General features: G+C 41.2%; 2 protein-coding genes across 2 annotated transcripts; one reads left to right on the plus strand and one right to left on the minus strand.

Annotated features, from left to right (window-relative positions):
- Nucleotides 1–299: 299 nt before the first annotated feature.
- On the minus strand, nucleotides 300–5599 carry LOC115677143 (ankyrin repeat protein SKIP35-like). The gene is made up of 3 exons (XM_030600229.2): nucleotides 4256–5599; nucleotides 3180–3612; nucleotides 300–1582 (listed from the first exon to the last, which is right to left on the minus strand). The coding sequence occupies exons 1-3, from the start codon at nucleotides 4897–4899 to the stop codon at nucleotides 776–778; spliced, it is 1884 nt and encodes a 627-aa protein (XP_030456089.1). The 5' UTR covers nucleotides 4900–5599; the 3' UTR covers nucleotides 300–775.
- Nucleotides 5600–12987: 7388 nt separating this feature from the next.
- On the plus strand, nucleotides 12988–19455 carry LOC115677145 (guanosine nucleotide diphosphate dissociation inhibitor 2-like). The gene is made up of 13 exons (XM_030600232.2): nucleotides 12988–13215; nucleotides 14814–14876; nucleotides 14968–15051; nucleotides 15145–15252; nucleotides 15352–15524; nucleotides 15945–16056; nucleotides 16176–16256; nucleotides 16386–16448; nucleotides 16604–16705; nucleotides 17241–17365; nucleotides 17846–18056; nucleotides 18172–18246; nucleotides 19120–19455. Exons 1-13 carry the CDS (start codon nucleotides 13129–13131, stop codon nucleotides 19168–19170), a joined length of 1335 nt encoding a protein of 444 aa, XP_030456092.2. The 5' UTR covers nucleotides 12988–13128; the 3' UTR covers nucleotides 19171–19455.
- The last annotated feature ends 1269 nt before the right edge of the window (nucleotides 19456–20724 follow it).

A 20724-nucleotide genomic window follows, 5' to 3' on the forward strand; every position in this document is an offset into this window, starting at 1 on the left:
CGGCGAGATGCGCCGCATCACCGGAGCACAATGAGTCTCTGGACCCTCAGCTAAACCGGACAAAAGCACAGCAACAGTCGCTGAAGAGTTTTCTCCAGTTGGTTGTTTCGACGACGGGACCGTAAAAAAGTATCATTTTTCCGCGTTTTCAATCACAAGGACCAAAACTTATGATAATGTCCTTTGTTTCCATTCTAAATGGAAGCAATGATGTTTGGATTACCAAACAAAAGTCTTTTCAAGCTTGTACGTGTTTTGAGCCGATCAAGCACTAGCTGTAAAAAGATTGCGAGGAAGCATTAACTAGACCAACATAGCATTACAGTATGCAAGTCGCTTTCCACAGCCATTGAAGCATCTTTTAAGACGTATATAAGATCGGTACCCACCCTTCTTTACCCCCGAGAGAAGCCACATGACCCGACCAAAAAGGGATCATAGGAAGTAAGAAGTCGGCCACGGGTGTTACAATAAAACTAAGGAGCTTGCCAACAAACTATGCACATCCAAGTTTGTTCTGTCTTCTTACATATTTAGATCAATACCCATACTCTTCATACGGTGGCACACGAGGATGATGCGGCAGATAAGCCGAGAGGCACTACAGCTTTAGCCAGCAAGGCGACACTTCAACGAAAATCTCATCTACCTTCGAAGATCTTTCTCACCTTCAACCCGCTTTCATGCGATTATTATCAGTGATTTGTAGGAAATATAGAGGGATAGAGAGAAGTAAAAGCACGGAGAAAAAAGGGTGCCGCAAGGAAAACTCTTGCTAGGCAACATTCGGAGCACTGAGCAAAAATCGAGGAAGGTGATGCTCCAAAATAGATAAGAGCTCTCTGCAAGGGCGTACTGGCTCTAAGGCTGCATTCTCGAGCCTTCTCACGGCCTCAACAAGCTGTCCCCTGAGTCTTTGGGACAGCAAGGAGCCACCTGCCTCAGTGCACTCTCTGTACAATGGCAGATAGGCGATCGCGGCCCTCAGAGGTCCAGGAATATCTGTCAAGCATAATGGAGACTCACCCCGCTTCAGTATCCGCATGAAATTCATGTAATGTATTTGGCCTTGCCTCAGCCCATCAACAAAAGCTGCCTCTGACCAGTGCTCTTGAAGAAAAGCCCGCAGTAAAGGATCTATCGACTCATCTTCTGACCTAGCAATGCTGTCAGCGACAGCATAAGTTGCAACCGGATCCCCAAGAAAATCCGATCGCATTAGAAAAGCTACACCATCCAGAGAACCACCACTTCGTTCACCGGCGGCTTTAAGAATTTCAACACTGAGAGCAGTGAGGTTGGGTTGAGGAACATGAGGGAGGAGATACGCAGCGACTTCCACTTGGCTGCTAGCTGTTGCAGCAGTTAGGGCAAGGCAAAGCTCCATATCTCGACAGCGCCTCCTCACAAACCACTGCACAACCTCCAAACAACCCCTCTCCGCTGCCCTCAACAAAGGACCCAAGAAAGCCATTGCATTCCCCTCTTCAACTAGACACTCCATTGTCCCAATCTTGCAATAGTGAGAAGCAAAACCCAAAGCCAAGTCGACATCAACATCCAAGCTGTTCCTCTGAGCAATCTGACAGAACAAACCAAATAATCTGTAAGTTTATCAAAAAAAAAAAAAACTACTGTAAAACTATAGTAATGAACAAAGGTACTCTTCAACATGAATATTCTAAAAAAACCCGTGGCTAGTAGTCAAGAAAGCAGGCATACAAGCATACATATAAACAAAGCTCAAGCTCTGAACCACGTCCAGCAAAGCATTAACAAGAGAATTCATATATTCAGTTATTGGCAACAGCTACAAACCAACCATCTACTTCCATATTGTACCTCATTGAAGAACAGTCCAAATCATAAAAGAAATCCAAAGACACGCTTCATATTTTCAGTTATTTAATTGCCTGTTCACTTCCATTTTCACCAGAATATATGCCACTATCTCATGCATCATTCACGTTACACTGATCTACCAAAAATATCAATCCGAATTTCTATGTTTAATTGAAGGATACCATTAAGTTATTTAGACTATACTTCGAATCTTGCACTAGGGCATGTAGCTAGCTATCTATCTTGTCCTTTTCTATACTTCGGAAGCAACTAATTCATCTAAACTGGTACCTAAAATTCAAGAACTTGGCAAAAGGAAGGAAAAAGAAATAAGTGCATGCACACGCTGACAGATCCATGTCATAAATGTAACAAATGTTCATTTGGAGAAAGGATATCAGTAAATAGTTATCCTTGTTTCACATAGGTTTGTCAGCTTCAATCCTCTATCCAGCCGTTGAAGCAAAAGGAACATATTATGACTATCTGAGTCCACAAATGGTCAAACGATAAAAATGTCTCAGGCGGCATCCTCTGAGTTGAATAAAGGTTCTCGCCTTTAACAAGACTTATCTTGCTCAGCAAAGAAAAAAAAACTTTGACCAGGCTCTGCCAGCTTGGGCCTGTTTTGTATTATTTTTGTTGGAGGTGTCAGTGTTAGTTTGAAACGATGGTCTGTGAACCCCCAGATGCTTGGGACAGCATTTTAAAACCATGAAAATTATCTCGGCCCAAAAAGTCAAATTAAGGGACATTGTCATTTAGGCCAAAAAAAATTTATGGTGGCAAGATGGTTTACCCTGAATAGTCAGATTACCAATCAACCTTCTAATTGGACTTTTACGCAAGAAACCAAACAAATTCTAGTTTGTTTGAGGCATCAGAAGCGGATTCCCAGATTCCATAGCGCACCAAAATAATTTCATATCGAGCAGTACTCTGTGGAGGCGATCAGAACAAGAACCAGGGCACACTAATATTAACCACACAAATCATGCCACTGAAATGTCATTGATAAGCCTGAGAAGTATGTATCTCTGTTTTTATAGAAATCATCCACCAAGCAACAACTGAAAATGAAACTTAACTAATGTACTCCATACAGCACATTCAACAAAGAAAATTCGTACATGAGAAAGATGCATAAGAATTACAATTGAGAAAAAACATTTGCTTCTCATGCATTGGAAAGAGAAGCATCAACAAGAAACCCGAGTCAAGGGAAATAGAAAATACAGAACACAACTGGAATGATGTTCTATGAAAATATTTTCACAAAGAGCACATGCAAACTAAAGTAAAGAATTTTCAGAAAATAAACAGGTTAGAAAGATCACCTGTAACAGAATGCGCACAAGTTCTGTGCTTCCAAACCGTGATGCTTCAAGAAAACACTGGTTAACATTGTCAGCACCCCCCTCGACAAGCATGCCCAGCAACCCTTGGATGGCAGTTGCAGCTATACCAGATGCCCAACCAGGATCAAATGTACTAGAGAAAAGAGTAAGAGGAAAGCAAGCAGCGTCAAAAGCCTCCGTGAAGTCCTTCCCTGTAAGATGATTACCAGCAAGATCCAGGAATGTCTTAAATGCAGAGAGCTGGAGTTGAATTTCAACAGCTGAGCTGTGGTTGATCCTATCTCTATTTCCTTGGCACCGAGAATGCAATCCAATACACTTCAATGCCCATTCAGAAAATTTTTGGACCTTAGCACCAGCCTCTGCTTTCAGAACCTCATCACCATTACACTCTTGGAGACGCTCGTGCAACCTGATATAGAAAGCAATGATGAGATTCTTACAGGGAGTGAAATGTATAAGCTCCATGCGCTGATTTTTCTACACTAGTATGGTTAAAGCAGCTGCATATTCATTGCATGCGTTCATTGCCTTATATGGGCTAATCACAAGGAATCCTTCCCAACAAATAGCATGTGTTTTAAGGATTTAGAAAGAGGACACCAGCTAACTAGTATCTCAACTTTTTTGACCTGCAGCTGATCAAATTGACGCTAATTCACGGAGCACGAATCCCCATCAAGCAAGATCTATAAAAACTTAAAAGCAGTGTACAAATCAGGACATATATCCAAATGGGATAGAAATGAGCAAGATAAGATTCGCACACAACCAGCACCATATGTACACAAATCTACTTGCCACGGATTCTAGGAAAGAACATATAAAGCATGATCCGAATGGATGAAGCTCCGCTGCTTCGAGAGGGTTTACATAAGCAAGGCAGCGGAATAACTTCACATAAGCGAGACAGAGATAGTAAGAACAAAGATAGAGATTCATAGCCATTGGTGATCTGAGTTCTACAGATCTATGCAAGCTAAACTGCAGCACGAATAGTTCATGGAACTTTGCCAATCGGAAATAATCTATTAGTAGAAAGCTACAGTTCTTGCCTTTGGGCCATCATAGTTACTGTATCTGCCAAACTCATTGTCCGACTTTGGCAAGCCGAGACACAGGAAGCCAGAAACGAAGTCCTAAGAGCCGCTCTCGTGAAATCATAAGCACCATTAGCGATGATATTCTTTATCAATCCGGTGATCCCGTGTAGCTCTTGATGAGTGCTCAAGAACCATATCGAGTCTAGAGCAATGCATAAAGTATCATTGAGTGTCTGGGGATCAGCCAACAGTATCAAACTCTCCGCAAGCTCCCAGTCATGCGAGCTCACTGCTCCCTGAAACAGCCTGCACAGCTCAATCCTGTCCTGTCTACTCAATTTCTTGTCCGGCCCATACTTCTCCTTCTTCGAGAGCCCCGAATCCGCCGGACCTACTCCGGACTTGAGCTTTTTGGAGCGGCAAGGGCAACCCGACAACGCCCTCGCGTCTTCGCTTACATGGGAACCTCCGGTCGAGCAGAGAGTGTTAGGGCCCTCGCCACCTTCCAGACAAAGATCGCCACTTCCATCAACGAAATCTCCATTCCCGCTCTCCTCAAGTTTCGGCTCGCCAGATTTCGCGAAACGCTCGCCGTTCGTCTGATTCCCCGGCTCCAAGTCATTGCTCCAGGCCGCAAAGCGTTTCTCTTCCTCCATCTTCCGAGCTGCGGCGAACAAAAAAAAAAGAGAAGCACCCCGATCCCCGATCAAGCAAAAGCCAATTCCTCCCGCGTCCAGAAACTACAACATGCCGAACTAACTCCGACCTCGACTCATCGCACAAATCCAAAAACACACCTCACATCCTCACCCGCTCGCCTCTACCAAAACCGCAGCTCCCATACCTACTCAAAAGGGGGGAAATCAACAGCCTAAGCCCGAATCCGCATCCGAGCAGCCATCAATCCACTCCGGCACCGGGAAAAACAGCGAGGAATCGGCGGGGGAAAAAAAACCCTCGATCGTCACCGACGTCGCGGCATCGCGCATCGGACCTCCGGGCCGCCACCAGGTAACACAAAGGCTCCCCCCCACTCGATCATCACCTCGGCGAGAACTCCACGCCTTCCTCCATCGGAACCTTCCGGCGGCGGCGGAGGCGGAGGAGGAGGAGGAGCGAGAAAGAAACAAACCCCTCGCAGAGATCCGCGGCCCTTCACCGCCGGCCGATCGAGACGGGGCGCGAAATCTGCGGCGAGCAACCAACACGCGACCAAGCTCAGAGCACAGATTCCTTCAGTCGCGAAGACGGAAGATACTCGGAACAATCAGGATGCGCGGAGGGAAGGAGAGAGAGAGAGAGAATCGATGGGAGATGCAAAGGAGGGGGAGGAGGAAATGGGGGAAGAATCGAACCTGGCGATTTTCAGTGAGGGATGGGGAAGAGAGAGAGAGCAAAAACCCCTCCTTTTCTTTTTCTCTATTTTTTTTCTTTTCCTTCCTTTTTTTTTTCTGGCGGTGCTCTGAGAATTTTGTGAACCAGCAAAATGGAGGAGCTCCTGATATTATTGATTTTTTTTTTCCCGTTCTGTTTTGGTTTTTGTTTATTCACTTCGCGGCACTTATGACGTCACTCGTTTGAGTGAAATTCATGTGATTCCCCCCTTTTTTTAATGCATTTTATACTAAAGTGAGCGTGAAATTATATGACCGTGTGATCGCGGACTAATAACGTATGGCGGTAAATAATTGTTTTCCTGAAAGAAAATGAATGATTTGTGTTGCTTGATGAAAAAGAGGGTGGTGGATCATTTTGATTTTTAAGGGAGCACCAGATAGATAAATAGATTGAGATTTTTTTTCTTTTTTTTTGGCACGGAGTGTTAAAAGGAAATAATGCTATTTTCGTCGTATTATTTATCATTTGACGTGTGAGGCTCACTTTGGAAATTGAAAAAACGCTTTTGATAAATACGCATAATAAGTGGACACTAAAATTCCATGGCATAAAACTGAAAAAATGCGGGATAGTGATGGAAATCAAACAATTTAAATTATATTACGATATGACATAAAACTCCATGGCATATTGACTATTTTATCCTAAAACCTGTAATCAAGAGCATCTAGAAAGTTCATAAACATCATATTGCTTTATGCACAGAAATAGTTAAGAAATTGTACCTAGTTATGTAAACTATTCGAAAATCTATTCTCTTTTAGCTAAAAATATCATACGGAAAACATTTTTCAATTGCTTAGGTGACATCAGGATGGCAATCCAATTTAGTGAAAACGATTTCACGAGAAGAAGCAATTTTCCAGCTATCTAAAGTTTTAGGTATCGAGTCCTCAAACGATCTCCTGAAAAAGAGTCTATAATAATATATTAAAATGGATTTCTTAAAAAACGAGGCAAATCGGGGTCTTATTGGAACTTATCAACAAATCACGCGTGCGAAAGCTGGTTCTCGATACCATCTCAGGACTTTCTTCGTCCCGACGAGCACGGGGTCCGCCTTGCGGTCAGCACGGTTCGCCGAGATTAGTCGGGTGTTCCAAGATAGGTCGAGCCAGTGACACCGTAAAACAATAATTCGGAAATTATTATTATTATTATTATTATTATTGTTGTTGTTGTTATTATTACTTTGGTCGAATGATTCGGGAATTATTGGATCGGGTCGAAAATAATATTTTTTTTAGAGGAGGAGGGGGCAAAATCGACAATTCGACGGGAGAGAGAAGGTAGGAGAGCGGCCGCAAGAGGACAAAGGGGGCGAGCGCGACACCACCACCACATAAAGAGGGGGCCGTGACGCAAGCGGTAGGGGAGGAGGGGGGGGGGGGGTGGTGGGGTGGGTCCCGCCCCCCGTGGCCCTGTTCCACTGCAATCATTACGCACGCACCTGTCCTGTCCCCTTCTCTTTCTCCCCCCGGCCCCCAAACTTTTGCTTATTTCCACTTGTGCGCCCCGAATTCTCCGGAATTTGCACAGTTTCCCTCTTTAAAACATTCTTATTTTCGTTACGGGCAAAAGAAGAGTCTCCTTTTTCTTGTTGGACCACTTCTTAAGTAATCAATTGAGGGAATTTCGCGGTGTTTATTCTCGAGTTACTCATCATTAATACTTTGAAAAGTGAATTATTCTTGATCGAGTATATTTAATGAGTGCCAGTTTTGAGCAGTGCCTCGATATTACTCGTTAACAGATCAAGTTTTTAATATTTGTAAAAAAAATTTCTTTCTTTTTTTTTTGCTCTTTACAATATTGAGTGTCCGATGTCAATTGACAATGAATTAGGCCCCTAAGTATATTCATTTCCCTATGTTGTAAGCCTACGTGTTTGGACGGTCCGATAAGAATGAAAATAGAGCGATTCGAGCACAAACACGAGATAAAAAATATGAGAAATTTGGGTTCTTTTTTAGTTATAAATATATCAGGAGAAGAGTTAACGATTTGGAAAGTGCAACTTTTTTTTATCATTTGGTTGGTGAACAAAGTGCTCCGAAGGGCTTTATAACGGGATCAAATTTGTAAAAGTTCCATCTCGAAGACTTACGTTACGGACGACGGTCCTTGTGCTCATTGTTATGAGTATTTTGGTTGGTGAAGACGGGCCCCCATTTTCGCCATCTAATACATTCCATGAATTTAAATTTTAGGTTAATATCACGAAAAATTTTAAACTGATATACCTATGATAAATTTACCCAAAATTATTTTTTTGACGACAAAAAACCCAAACTGAACCTGTGATAATTTTATCTCGAATTATTTTTTTGACCACCAAAAATCTCAAACTGGTACACCTGTGACAATTTTACCTGAACTAATTTTTTAATATTATTTTTTCGAATTTTTTTATTTTATTTTCTTTTTCCTTCCCTTTTCCTTTTTTTTTCCTTCATCTTCAACCTCTAGCCGGCGAGGTCGGCCCCGCCGGCCACTGGCAAGCCTACCTCAACAGTTGCCGGCGAGGTCGGCCTCACTCAGCAACTGGCGAGATTGGCCTTGCCCGCCCCTGGCCAGGTTCGACCTCGCCAGTTGCCGGCGAGTTCAAGCCTCGCCAAGGGCGGGCGAGGCCGCCCTCACCAGTTGCCAGCGGGGCCGAGCCTCGCCAGCGACGGCGAGGACGACCCCTCGCCAGATCTGGCGAGGCTTGAACTCGCCAGCAACTGGCAAGGTCGAACCTGGCTAGGGGCGGGCAAGGCCGACCTTGCCAGTTGCTAGGCGAGGCCGACCTCTTTGGCAACTGGCGAGGTCGGCCTCTCCAGCGGTTGGCGGGGTCGACCTTGCTGGCCATAGGTTGAAAATGAAGGAAAAATAAAAGAAAAGAAAAAATAAAAAAAATTCGGAAAAATAATATTAAAAAATTAGTTATGGGTAAAATTATCGCAGGTGTACTAGTTTGGGGTTTTTGGTGGTCAAAAAAATAGTTCGGGGTAAAATTGTCACGGATGTACCAGTTTGGGATTTTTTGTAGTTAAAAAAATAGTTTTTGGTAAATTTATCACATGTATATCAGTTTAGGATTTTTCGTGGTATTAACCCTTAAAATTTTCACCATCAAAAGTATGTTTCGCAATTAAATCTTGACTTTCGTTTGCATCTTAGTTGTCTTAGTTATGATTTGGGAAAACGACACAAGCAATTTCTAAATTTTGACTCAATGTATAGTGTGGTCCCTAAATTTTTAATTTGTTCGATGTATTCGCTGAACTTTACCTTAATGTTCAATGTGATCTCTGAACTTTTAATTTGTTCAATGTAATTTTTGAACTCTTGGTATGTATTCAATGTAGTCTTTAAATTATATGAAAATGTTTAATGTAATCCTTCCAATAGGACTACATTGGACCAAAGTTCGGAAATTATATTACACATTGAGCCAAATTTTAAAAACTGTTTGTGTCATTATCTCTTATGATTTTTATTTCATGGTGTAGTTAATAGAACTAAACAATGATGACTTATTCCATTGGTCATGGGATTTGTCTCCCAATAGTTTCGACGAGGATGGCACCACGCTCCCATTTTTGATTCATGGGCACGCTTTGGGGGAGATCCGGGGAAATGACATTTCCCAAAAGTATCTTTGACTCAAGGTGTATTTACTCGAAGCAAATACTGTTTTGTTGCCCTTACTTTGGTGCACTTTTGGCAAAGTAACTTTTAAGTGAAAAAAAAGGGGGTAGAAGGGTGTGTAGGGGGGATAAAGCGTCTATTGAAGAACCGACAAACATGATGAAAGTAATTGAAATCGGCGAGGCTTGAGCCATTGAAAAGGCCACTCGACATGACGTTGAGGTCGCGTGATTTCAGGCCGAGCATTACCTAGGTCATGTGACCTCGGGTTACCTAAGGGAGGCAGCGCCAAGGGTTGCATGAACCCCGACAGCCCTTGCCTGAGGTGGCATGACCTTGGGTGGCCTAGGTGAGGTAAAGCCGCATGGTTGAGTCATATTCGAGGTGAAGCCCACAAACCCTCTAGTGGCCGAGGCGAGGCAACACCGAGGGTTGCATGATCTTGACGACCTTGCTGGAGGTCGTGCAACCTCTAGCGGCCCAAGCAAGGTGATCGTAGCAAAGCCAAATAGCGCAAACTCAAATCCCATGAACCCAAATCTCGGCAACCGTCGACCATTGATCCTCTGCGACACTTGACCCTCGGTGATTGTCCCTCAGCAACCATCGCCCTTAGGGTTGCGTCAATCGGAATCTGAAGCAATAGATAGTGGGTGCGTTTGGTTGAGAGAGACGATGAACAGTAAATATTAGGGCAAAATAGGAACTCGAGAATGTTAATGAGAACAAAATTGGAAGAAAAAAATTAAACCGAAGTAATGGAAGACCTACTTTGGATTTTGCCCTTTGCCAAAGCTAACTTTTCATTTAAGGTGATCTAAACAAATTCCATCAAACGTCGCAACTTTCCCTCAACTTTAAAGGCCCAAAGTCCTTTCCCAACACCATGCGAACGTGGCCTTGCACTTCGAATCCTCGGGCAAATTTTGTATTCGAACTTTAGTTCCTTTTGAGATTGACGTAGAAACGAGTACACAAACATGCGCACGCATCTTTATATTATATATATTCGCTAGATTGGGAAGGATGAGAGCATTCTATAATTGGGTGTTGGCCATAAATGAAGTACAATTAACAAATTTGATATTATTAATTTTTATCTAATCTTAAGAATGTGTTTTATTTCATATATGATATTAAATTTAAATAGGGTACAAGGTTTTTATTTCCAAATTGTGTTAATTATGTGTCTCCCCCTCTTCCGCTAGTAAGGCTACCTTCATCTTCTATGTTCTCTTTAATTTATCCATGCACTATCGCACCGGGCATAGCTGGTATTGTTATTTTTTAAAATGTCTTAGATAAACGAGGCAGGAGTTTTTAAGTTCCGAAGAGAAATAGACGAGCATTTCAAGTGGTAAAATCTCTTATGCACGGGTCGAACAACTTTTGCCTCATTTATCTAAGACCAATGAAGATTTACATCAGTGATAACTGGTTCGTTAATACCATAATCTCATGTTGGACAGTTGAAATATAAACAATAGTCAATTACTAGAGAAATTGCCGGAGATAATGATAGCAGAATTTTAGATAATGATTCTCTTCCCAACCTCGTACAATGTTTGAAAAGAAGCCGTGATTAATTCGAAAAAAGAAGGCAAACGATTCTTTAGATGGATTATGTCACACCCCGAAAACAACTAGAAAGGAGATGACACGGTTTTCGTTCCACACGAACGACACAACCTCAAACATAACCATATATATCTCAAACCACATATATAAATAAATCAACGGGTTGATCACAACACCAAAGTTTCCATAATCCACAAAAAAGAACATGTAAAAGTAGAACTTAGCCAACCCAACAAACTAATAACGTACATGCATACAACTCCTAAAAACCATACACAAAATCTAACTCCCAAAAGTCCTGTGAGAGCGACCTCGTACTAACGGCCGCTAGCCGAGGAGCCTGAAAAGATTGGGACAGAGAGAGGTGAGCAACACAACCCAATGAGTAGTATATATTTTCTAAGTAGATCGAGCAACCACTATACATGTATACAAACAATACAAAAACTTTAGAAGCAAAATTCAAGGTATGAAATACATATCGAATCACATAAGAGTTGTTTCATTTTATCAAAACTTTGTAAAGGTAAAAAATACATATTTAAATCCATCATCATAATTCAATTATCAATGGTCAAGTCCATTGATCAATTTCCATAAAAACCACGTCAATGGTCCATTTCATTGACTAATTTATTGCTTATTATACTACCATGATCACGACACAATGCCTTGTGACAATGTGACCAAGATTCCGCCTTAATAAGGTCTTCACCTACAAAATCAGTGGCTCGGTCTAGAAGGATATCCTAACTTGTATGCATATCTCGAGTTCACAGCTTTTTTTAGCATTAAAATCCTCTAATATCTATATCCAATCGAAAATACATTTCACAAACCAAATAAATAACTTTCTGGCAACACAACTCATCCACCAAAAATACATTTCATAAAAGCATTTCTCAAATAATTTCTGAACTTATTTCATAAACTAGGTCGTAACGCAATATACATATATATCCTTTCACAATATATTTCCAAAACCAATTCTCAAATCATTCACAAATAATAAAAGGTAGTAAATGTTCGATCTCGAGTTATGCAATAAAAATGCTCTTTAAGTTCAATATATATATATATATATATATAATCATAACTTCTTTGAGACATGGGTTTTATAAAATCAAAGAAGAGATAATACTGCTCACCTGAGAATACCCGAAACTAACAACAAGTAGCTAAACGAGCCAATGATTTCGTAATCCTAACAATTAAACGAGAATCAACGTCAAAACCACCTAAAATACTATAACAACTATGAATCAGTTAAACAATGCTTAAACGCTAACAAAACATCTCATACGCGCCAACAAATCACATACCAAAGCAATTATTTAAGCCGTTCACAATGCAAAGTTCACATGCAAAACCCTAAAATTCCCACCCCGACCAAACCGTTGCTTCAAAACGACTCCTGTCGAACTCCATGGCTCTACAACATTATAAACCACCATTTCCATGAAATTCCACAACTCAACAGCTAAAAAATTAGATTTCGCGGCTCGAATCTCTCGTAATGCCAAATTTAAACCATAACTCCAAAAATTACTTTGATTAGACGAACGAGGAACACAAATACTTATCGGGCATTACGATATAAAGTCGAATCGGCTTGGCAAGATCGCGCGATGCAATACTATCTCCTCTTTTCCCTTTCCTCTTCTTAGTTCTTTCCTTTCTCTTTCTCACTTTCCTTTTCAGTTTTTCCAGAGCCCTCGGCAACTGAAGGCATCCCCATTTGGCCTCTTTTTTTTCTAAAGTGGGTCCCACCACTACTTTTTGACCTAGTAAAAAACAGAAACACAAATATTACAAATTATTCGTAACAACCCTTAAATCGCATATTGATCAAGCCAAATTCTCGCTCGACTCTCGATCCATAGTGAACAGGATGTGTCCGGCTCTCGATAAGTGGTCGCACTTTATCGGAGCGGCTCATGTTACCCGGTCCGGTCCACGGCGCATCAAGCTCATCGAGACCTTCCCGTCTATAATCACAATCCTAAAAATGGGAAAAACAACAAATTAATTAAATGATAATAATATAAATAAAAGTAAAACGAGCGGGAAGCGGATGCAATCAACAGGTTCGTTACATGCCACGACATTACCATCGGCTTCTATAAATATCCCGCGACTTCTAATCGCTGACGACACGCAAAACCTTCCCGGTCTTCTTCCAGCTTTCAAATATCTGCCGCTCCAGTCTTCGTCTCTCCTCCACGACGACCTTCTCCTGATCTGCTTCGCCCCGATCGGCGGCGGCGGCGGCGGCCATGGACGAGGAGTACGACGTCATCGTGCTCGGGACCGGCCTCAAGGAGTGCATCCTCAGCGGCCTCCTCTCCGTCGACGGCCTCAAGGTCTCCTCCCTCCGTCCTTCCTCCTTTCATTTCCTCGCTCGATCGGTCGGTTCGATTCGATCTCGCGTCCTCCGATGCGTGAATCCCGTAGCTTGTCGTTAGATTCGTGAAAGTCTTTTTTTTTTATTTTCGTGTTTACGCCGCGGTAAGGATCCACGCGCTGACTTCAGTTTTTGAGCTGGTGTTCGTTTGGATTGGGGAGCCGGTTGATTATGTTTCGGATTAAGAGCGGTGGAAATCGGTGCCGAGGAGATCGCGATTGGGACTTGGGAGTGTCGTTTTGATGTGATTAAGTGCCTTGGACTATTGGCTGCTGGTGTATTGTCTTACGTTCAATTTGTATTGAGAATGGCAGTACTAACTTTAAGCGGAGATAATCTGAGAAACCGGTCCGCAGTTAGTTTGAGCTTTAGCGTAGTAGTTTTAAGCTGCTGATGAGCTCGAGCGAAATTGTGAATTTTTCATCCTGTCATATGGTGATTGGTGGACATTGGACATGGATACCCTCCAGTTTGCGCTATTTTTTTTTTTATCTCAAATACAAGTGGCAACTTCGTGATAATTGAATTGAGTTAGTCTCGAGTATATTGACCAAGTGTGAAGTCGTATTAAGTGAAGTAGTTAATCTCAAAGCTTTGAGGACAGTGAAGGTGGAGTAGTACATTGTCTTGACCTATTGACTTGTCACTATGCCTTGTATGGAGAAAGAAGCACTTCTCTTCCATCTTGTTAGATTGATAGGAGGATTGACGGAAAGCTCGTTGAAACTTAGACTGCTGCAGCAGATAGTATAGGTTGCTTCCTAGAGGTACATGCCAAAAATTATAGGTTGCTCCCCCTGAAAGCTGCTCTACCAGGCGGTCCAGGACATAAACCAGTCCCTAGAGACTTTATAAGAGTGTTGTGGCTACTACCTATCGGACTCCTTGGTCTCTAAGTTGCAGTCCGATATATGATCCTGCAATTGCAGAAACATGTTGACTCCTGCCATAAGAATACCTCCCTATGCCGTAGCTCTGGCCTGAGCTAATAGGACAGCGGAGTAATTTGGTGGGTTGCCCACTTTTAATGGATCCACACCCTTCTGCCATTCTGGTATTGGCAAATGGACTGGCACCCCTCGCTTCACTCTGCTTTTACAGCTGGCTGAAAAGCTTTTTCATGGAAAATCACATTAATGGAAGTGCTGAATGTCATTCAAGGCTAGACTAGAGCTACCGGTGTTTGCTTCCTCCTAACATTAATAAGCCTAAACGTTACTGGGATACTATAGGAACTTACTGAAGCAAGTATTTGTTGAACGTCACATCCGTTCAACTAGTTTATTTACGTACTGACGTTTTTTTTTTTCAAACTTTCGTGCTACTTTAGCCCATTCAAGTAGCTTGTCATGTAAATTGTTCAGTCTTCTGTCTCTTCTTTGTACTTATCTACGGGCATTTGGATTTTCTCTTTTGAGATTTGTTGCAAAATATGCAAATGAAACAACTATTCTCAATGTCTCTCCTTATTCCTTTTTTCCCATAACCAAGACAAAGATAATTACCATAGATTGTGGATTTCTGCTCTGTTGCTGACAGAAGAACCTTTTGAACCAGGTTTTGCACATGGATAGGAATGACTATTATGGAGGAGAGTCAACATCACTTAATCTCATTCAGGTCTGCTTTCTTCGTGCGTTCCCTGCAATTTGCTGCATTGTTGCATTATCTTTAATGGGTGGTTTGAATAGTTCCTATTGATGACTTGCAGCTCTGGAAGAAATTTAGGAATAGTGATAAACCTCCTGCACATTTGGGTTCTAGCAGGGATTATAATGTTGACATGGTCCCAAAGGTGAATTCTAAACTTTGTTAATTGGCCTACAATTTAAGCTCTAGCAGATTGTTTATCCTTATTTATTCTTTGCTGACTAGTGCTTCTGTGTAGTTCATAATGGCAAATGGTACTCTGGTGCGAGTCCTCATTCATACAGATGTTACCAAGTATCTGTACTTCAAAGCTGTGGATGGCAGCTATGTCTTCAGTATGGGAAAGGTATGGAGACACCCTCTATTGGAAAATACATTTGCAGAATCATTGCAGGTCTGCCTGGTTTTCCTTTCTTCTTCAACAATATGGTAGTGCCAATGACAGGTTCACAAAGTGCCTGCAACTGATATGGAAGCACTTAAAACTCCACTCATGGGCATGTTTGAGAAGCGTCGAGCTCGAAAGTTCTTTATATACGTTCAAGATTATGATGAAAATGATCCAAAGACACATGAGGGGATGGATTTGACACGTGTAACAACGAGAGAACTGATAGTGTACGTATTTAAATGTTTTCCAGGGTTGACATGTGACTTCAATTTCTGTATACAATATTAATGCTGCATTGCAAGTGCAAAGTGTTTTGCCTAGAAGTTCCCATTCTCACAACTGATCAAATGATAACTAAATTTGCTAGATGTTTTACTGTCTTATACCAATTTATGTGCTGCCTGTGGTAGGAAATGGTCCTCTCAATTCCTATTTTGGATGTTGGATTGTAAATGATATTAATCATCAAAAAGAAGAAAAGTCTAAAACAAAGTTGGAGTGTCCTTACGGTGCTCTTGCTCAAATATTTCTTTAATTTTATCTTCTTCTGCATGATTTTGTTCCAGCTATCATAATGGGTAGAATGATATTAGCTGGCTGAGCTGTGAAACCCTTTGGTCATTTTGCTTCTGTTTATTTTTTTACAGAAAATATGGTCTGGATGAGAACACCATTGATTTTATTGGCCATGCCATGGCGCTCCATAGAGATGATCGATACCTAAATGAGCCTGCCCTGGATACTGTCAAGAGAATGAAGGTGAATGATCCAGTTTACCAGAACAAACATTTTTCTTATGCTCGTAAAGAGAAATGTTTCCCATTTTTTTTGGAGAGCTCTGAATTGACATTCCTCTTCTTCTGTCAACCACTTGATAGCTCTATGCAGAGTCATTTGCTCGTTTCCAAGGAGGATCTCCCTATATTTATCCCTTGTATGGGTTAGGAGAGCTCCCTCAGGTACATCCAGCGTCACAGATGCATGTCCAAGCTGCTGCTGCTGCAGTTTTGACACACTTGATTAAATCCATTGCTGATGCCTGACCATTAGCTTTGGATTCTGTTTAACTTTTTTTTATTGTAATCCAGGCATTTGCGCGGCTAAGTGCTGTATATGGTGGGACTTACATGCTGCACAAACAGGAATGCAAGGTAATCAGGTCATTTGGTTCTCATTTATATTTGGACTGGTAAATATATCCTTATTCTCTGCCAATATCATGAAAATGGTGTTTATTGTTAAATTTCAAGTTAAATCTGCTACTTATAGTAAAAAAATGTTGTTTTATTTTGCTGTTATATTGCAGGTGGAGTTCAATGATGAAGGCCAAGTCATTGGCGTCACATCAGAGGGCGAAACTGCCAAATGCAAAAAAGTTGTTTGCGACCCTTCGTATTTGCCTAGCAAGGTAATGAATATGATACTGCATCATGATCATCGCAGAGTGTTAGCGAACTTATGTCGGAGTTCAGTTTGTTTGATGTAAGTGGTACTAGCTCATGTAGTATAATAAGTATATTGATTCCGTAAGATCAGTTAGTAATCTTTCTCGAGACAATTGTAGATTAAAACTTTTGTGGAGTTGGTTAAATAGGTGTATATCGGTTCTATCTGCCAGGTTCTATGCATGTGGATCTTGTGTGCGTGCTGCACCCCCTTGATATTGATAAAAAGATCATGGTCACTGCATCAGTGCCTGTGGTGGTTGACGTAATATTTATTTTGCCACTAAGATATGACTACTTTCTCTGGCCTAAAGGCCCTAAACCTTGCAAAATGTTTTATACCCCACCCTCTCAGTCCTTTTCTTTTTAATTTTTAAAAATGTAAGAACCAGTAACAGGCCTCGATAACCATAAAGGCGCATAACATGCAGATGCACCTTTTTTCTTTTGCAACAACAGTGGATGTCGTACTCAGTGGGAATATGTGAACTTGTGCAGGTTAGGAAAATCGGGAAGGTTGCCAGGGCAATCTGTATCATGAGCCATCCGATCCCAAATACCTATGATTCTCACTCAGTTCAGGTTATTATCCCACAGAAACAGTTGGGTCGCAAGTCAGATATGTAAGTTCTTGTGTACACTAATTGGAGATTATTAGCTATATTTTCTTATTATATTGAATGTGAAAGTCTGTTCGAGAAATGAAGGGGGAAAAAGCAAATCAATGATTATTGTCAAGAGAGAAATAGCTTCTTACTTATCCATTTAACTTCATTTGCTGTATTTGAGGTAGGAAAGGAAATGAATGCAAGTGTAGCAAGTAAAGTATCTTTCCCATGAGATCAATGATATTTTAATTAACTTTATGTAAACTATCATTTTAAGTCAGGATCAGAATCTGCTTGAGCCACATTTCACTTCTAAATACCATTTGATACTTGTATTTTAGATCTTGAATTTCACAAATGGTTCCATGCGCCTGCTTAATAGGTTGGCCATGGATTACCGATAAAAAAACAAAATCCATTTTCACGGCTTCTGATAATCTAAGCATCCTTCATTGTTTTTCGACTCCTTATTCAACTATGCCCATGTTTGAGCAGGTATCTTTTCTGTTGTTCATACTCTCACAATGTCGCACCAAAGGGCAAATTCATTGCATTTGTTTCGGCAGAGGCTGAAACTGATCAACCTGAGATAGAACTGAAGCCAGGGGTTGATCTGCTGGGGCCTGTTGATGAGATATTTTATGACACTTATGATAGATATGAACCAGTCAATGAACCTTCTCTTGACAACTGCTTCATATCCACTGTGAGTTGTGTTCCTCTCTCTCTCTCTCCGTCTGTCTCTGTGATGTATATGTGGAATTTGGGAGCTTTCAATTGTATTGATATTATGTTAATCTCTTCTCTTCCTATGCCTGCAGAGTTATGATGCCACAACCCACTTCGAGTCGACTGTTATGGATGTGCTTAACATGTATACAATGATCACCGGAAAGGTAAGAATTACTTCTCAGAAATGTCTTGCTATCAACTACGATCTTGATGATAAGTATTTCATCGGCGTGGGGAGCATGAGATAATCTTTGACAAGTTCTCATGGGGTTGGAAGTTTTTTAGGACTCTTTGGAAGCTATCAACATTAGAATTGCTCGGGCTATCCTTCTCGTTAATTATACCTGATGATTATGCATTTTTGTCTGTTCCCGTGAATTCAGCCTTTAAGTTATGATCTAATGTTTCTCTTTACAAGGTAATCATGCATTTGCGCTAGTTACATGATAAGCCCTGCCATAGTGCCATGCCCTCCCGTTTTTCTTGTGTCCAATTGGTGCAATAGAGGTGATCGGTGCGGTTAGCAGGGTGTTTGGCTATTTGCTATGCAGTACAAGTTAACTACTTTCTAGCCCCATGAAACCTGCCCAAAAAATACCGACCAAAAAAGAAAAAAAAACCTGCCCAAAAATTCCACCTACTGCACATTTTGTCTTTTCCCTCTGCTAATCAAGCCTATAGTCCCCTTCGATTAACGATCAAAGATGTCCTGAAAATGTAACATAATAGTAAAGCTTATGCATTATTGAGATGTGTAACTTTTGAATAGGACAGGAAATACCAAATAAATATAGTGTATCGGTTAGTCAAAGTAATTGTTAAATTCTTTGGCAGAAGCTGAAAGGCAAGAGTACGACAAACGGCTTATATTGCTTTGAAATGATTGAAGATCATATAGAAGTTGTTTTTCAACTCTTAACATTTTCCACAGCAGCAATTCAAGCTTCCTTGAGAGAGAGAGAGAGAGAGAGAGAGAGAGAGAGAGAGAGAGAGAGAGAGAGAGAGAGATGCTGACAAAATTACATTCTTCTGGGCAGGTTCTCGACCTCAGTGTGGATTTAAGCGCTGCCAGTGCTGCGGAGGAATGAGAATTGAGAGGTTCGGCGCCTGCATTGCTAGTGCCTGGTTTGGAGCTCTCAGGCATCGGTTTTTATTGTCGATAAATCTCTAGAACGTGTTTCTGGTTATTCTATGTACTATCAAGTGTCAACTGTGATAATTCATGTAAGAATTGACATGCAAAATGTGCAATGCTTATTTAAAATGCTAGTCATTAGTGTCTGCTTGATAGTCTCCTCCGGAGATGAAACGGACCATGGCCATGGAGACATTATTGAAATATTACACGATCAATGTGACTAGATTGATTATAACCTTTTTCCAACTCAAACAACATGGACTTTCTGTAGACATGGATGACCCAGCTGAAGAAGCCATCTACGTCTCATTCTCATTATTCCATGCACCAAGCTAATGGGAGCCGAGTGCATGGGTGCTGATTGATTTGATAAGACTCACATGAGACTCGTATGATAAGATAGCTCACATGAACCTAGTGCACACGCAAAGAGGCGGCCATTGAAGCTCAGACGAAGCAAAGGCAATTGGTAACGGTGGTCCTGATGCTTGCTTTCGTCTCTTCGAGAGAGAGACCCTCTGATTTCTTGTTTTTGCTGACTTTTCCTTTTCTTCTTCACTGTGGAGTGAGGATCTGCTGAGTCAGCTGAAAGACCTCAATACTGAGCTCGCTCTCCTTCATGTCACTAAGGTCACCGTAGGTGCGCCGAACAAGCTCTCCAACATGTAAGTCTAGGTCTACATCACGTCTCTATGTGCGATCGCGTGTTCTATGGCTTTGTTCGAGAATGTGATTGCATTAGTGAAACGACAATTAGTTTGAGCTAATGTGGAGGTCTCTTTGGTTCGGAATGAGTCGGCGGTTTTAGGACGATGTATCTCTTGATGGTCTAAATTCGCTTTCGAGCTTTGATTCGTGAGTCGAGGGTGAGTTGATTGAATTCGAATACTATGCTGGAGATCATTTAGCGCTGTCGGTAACATTTTTGTGGTGAATGTCTTGGTGGACATTGTTTGTAATGAGTTACGATGCGGTTTATCAAGTACCTCGTGCGTGATCGGGGATAACGTACGAAGTTAATGAATTACTTTTTGGAGGGAATTGGATGACCTATGAGTTGGCTAGCTAATGAACATGCGTGAATTGAACAATTACTTGGAAAAAAGAGAGTGGTGGTTAGTTTGAGATAGATAGATAGTATTTTTCTTGGCAAAAGTCACCAAAACTTCTACACTATGACTATTGTGATACATTTACCCTAAACCTTTTTGTGACACAAAAAATCTCAAATTTATATTCGTGTGACACATTTACCCTCATTCAAAGTTCCGTCAATGAAAATCGTTGAAAATTTGTCAACATGAACGTAAAAAAGTAAACGGTGTTAACATGACAGCTATGTGGCTTAAGTGAAATAAAAACGACGTTGTTTTGACTGAAAAATCATCTGACGGAGGGTAAATGTGTTGTATAGGTACAAGTTTAAGGTATTTTATGTCACGAGAAAAAGTTTAGGATAAACGTTTCATAGTGAGCATAGTTTAGAGATTCTTTATGGCTTTTT

Source organism: Syzygium oleosum, unplaced genomic scaffold (assembly GCF_021117445.2).
Source record: "Syzygium oleosum isolate NSW1041296 unplaced genomic scaffold, Sole_v2.1 Sole_v2.12, whole genome shotgun sequence".
Lineage (NCBI taxonomy): Eukaryota > Viridiplantae > Streptophyta > Magnoliopsida > Myrtales > Myrtaceae > Syzygium > Syzygium oleosum.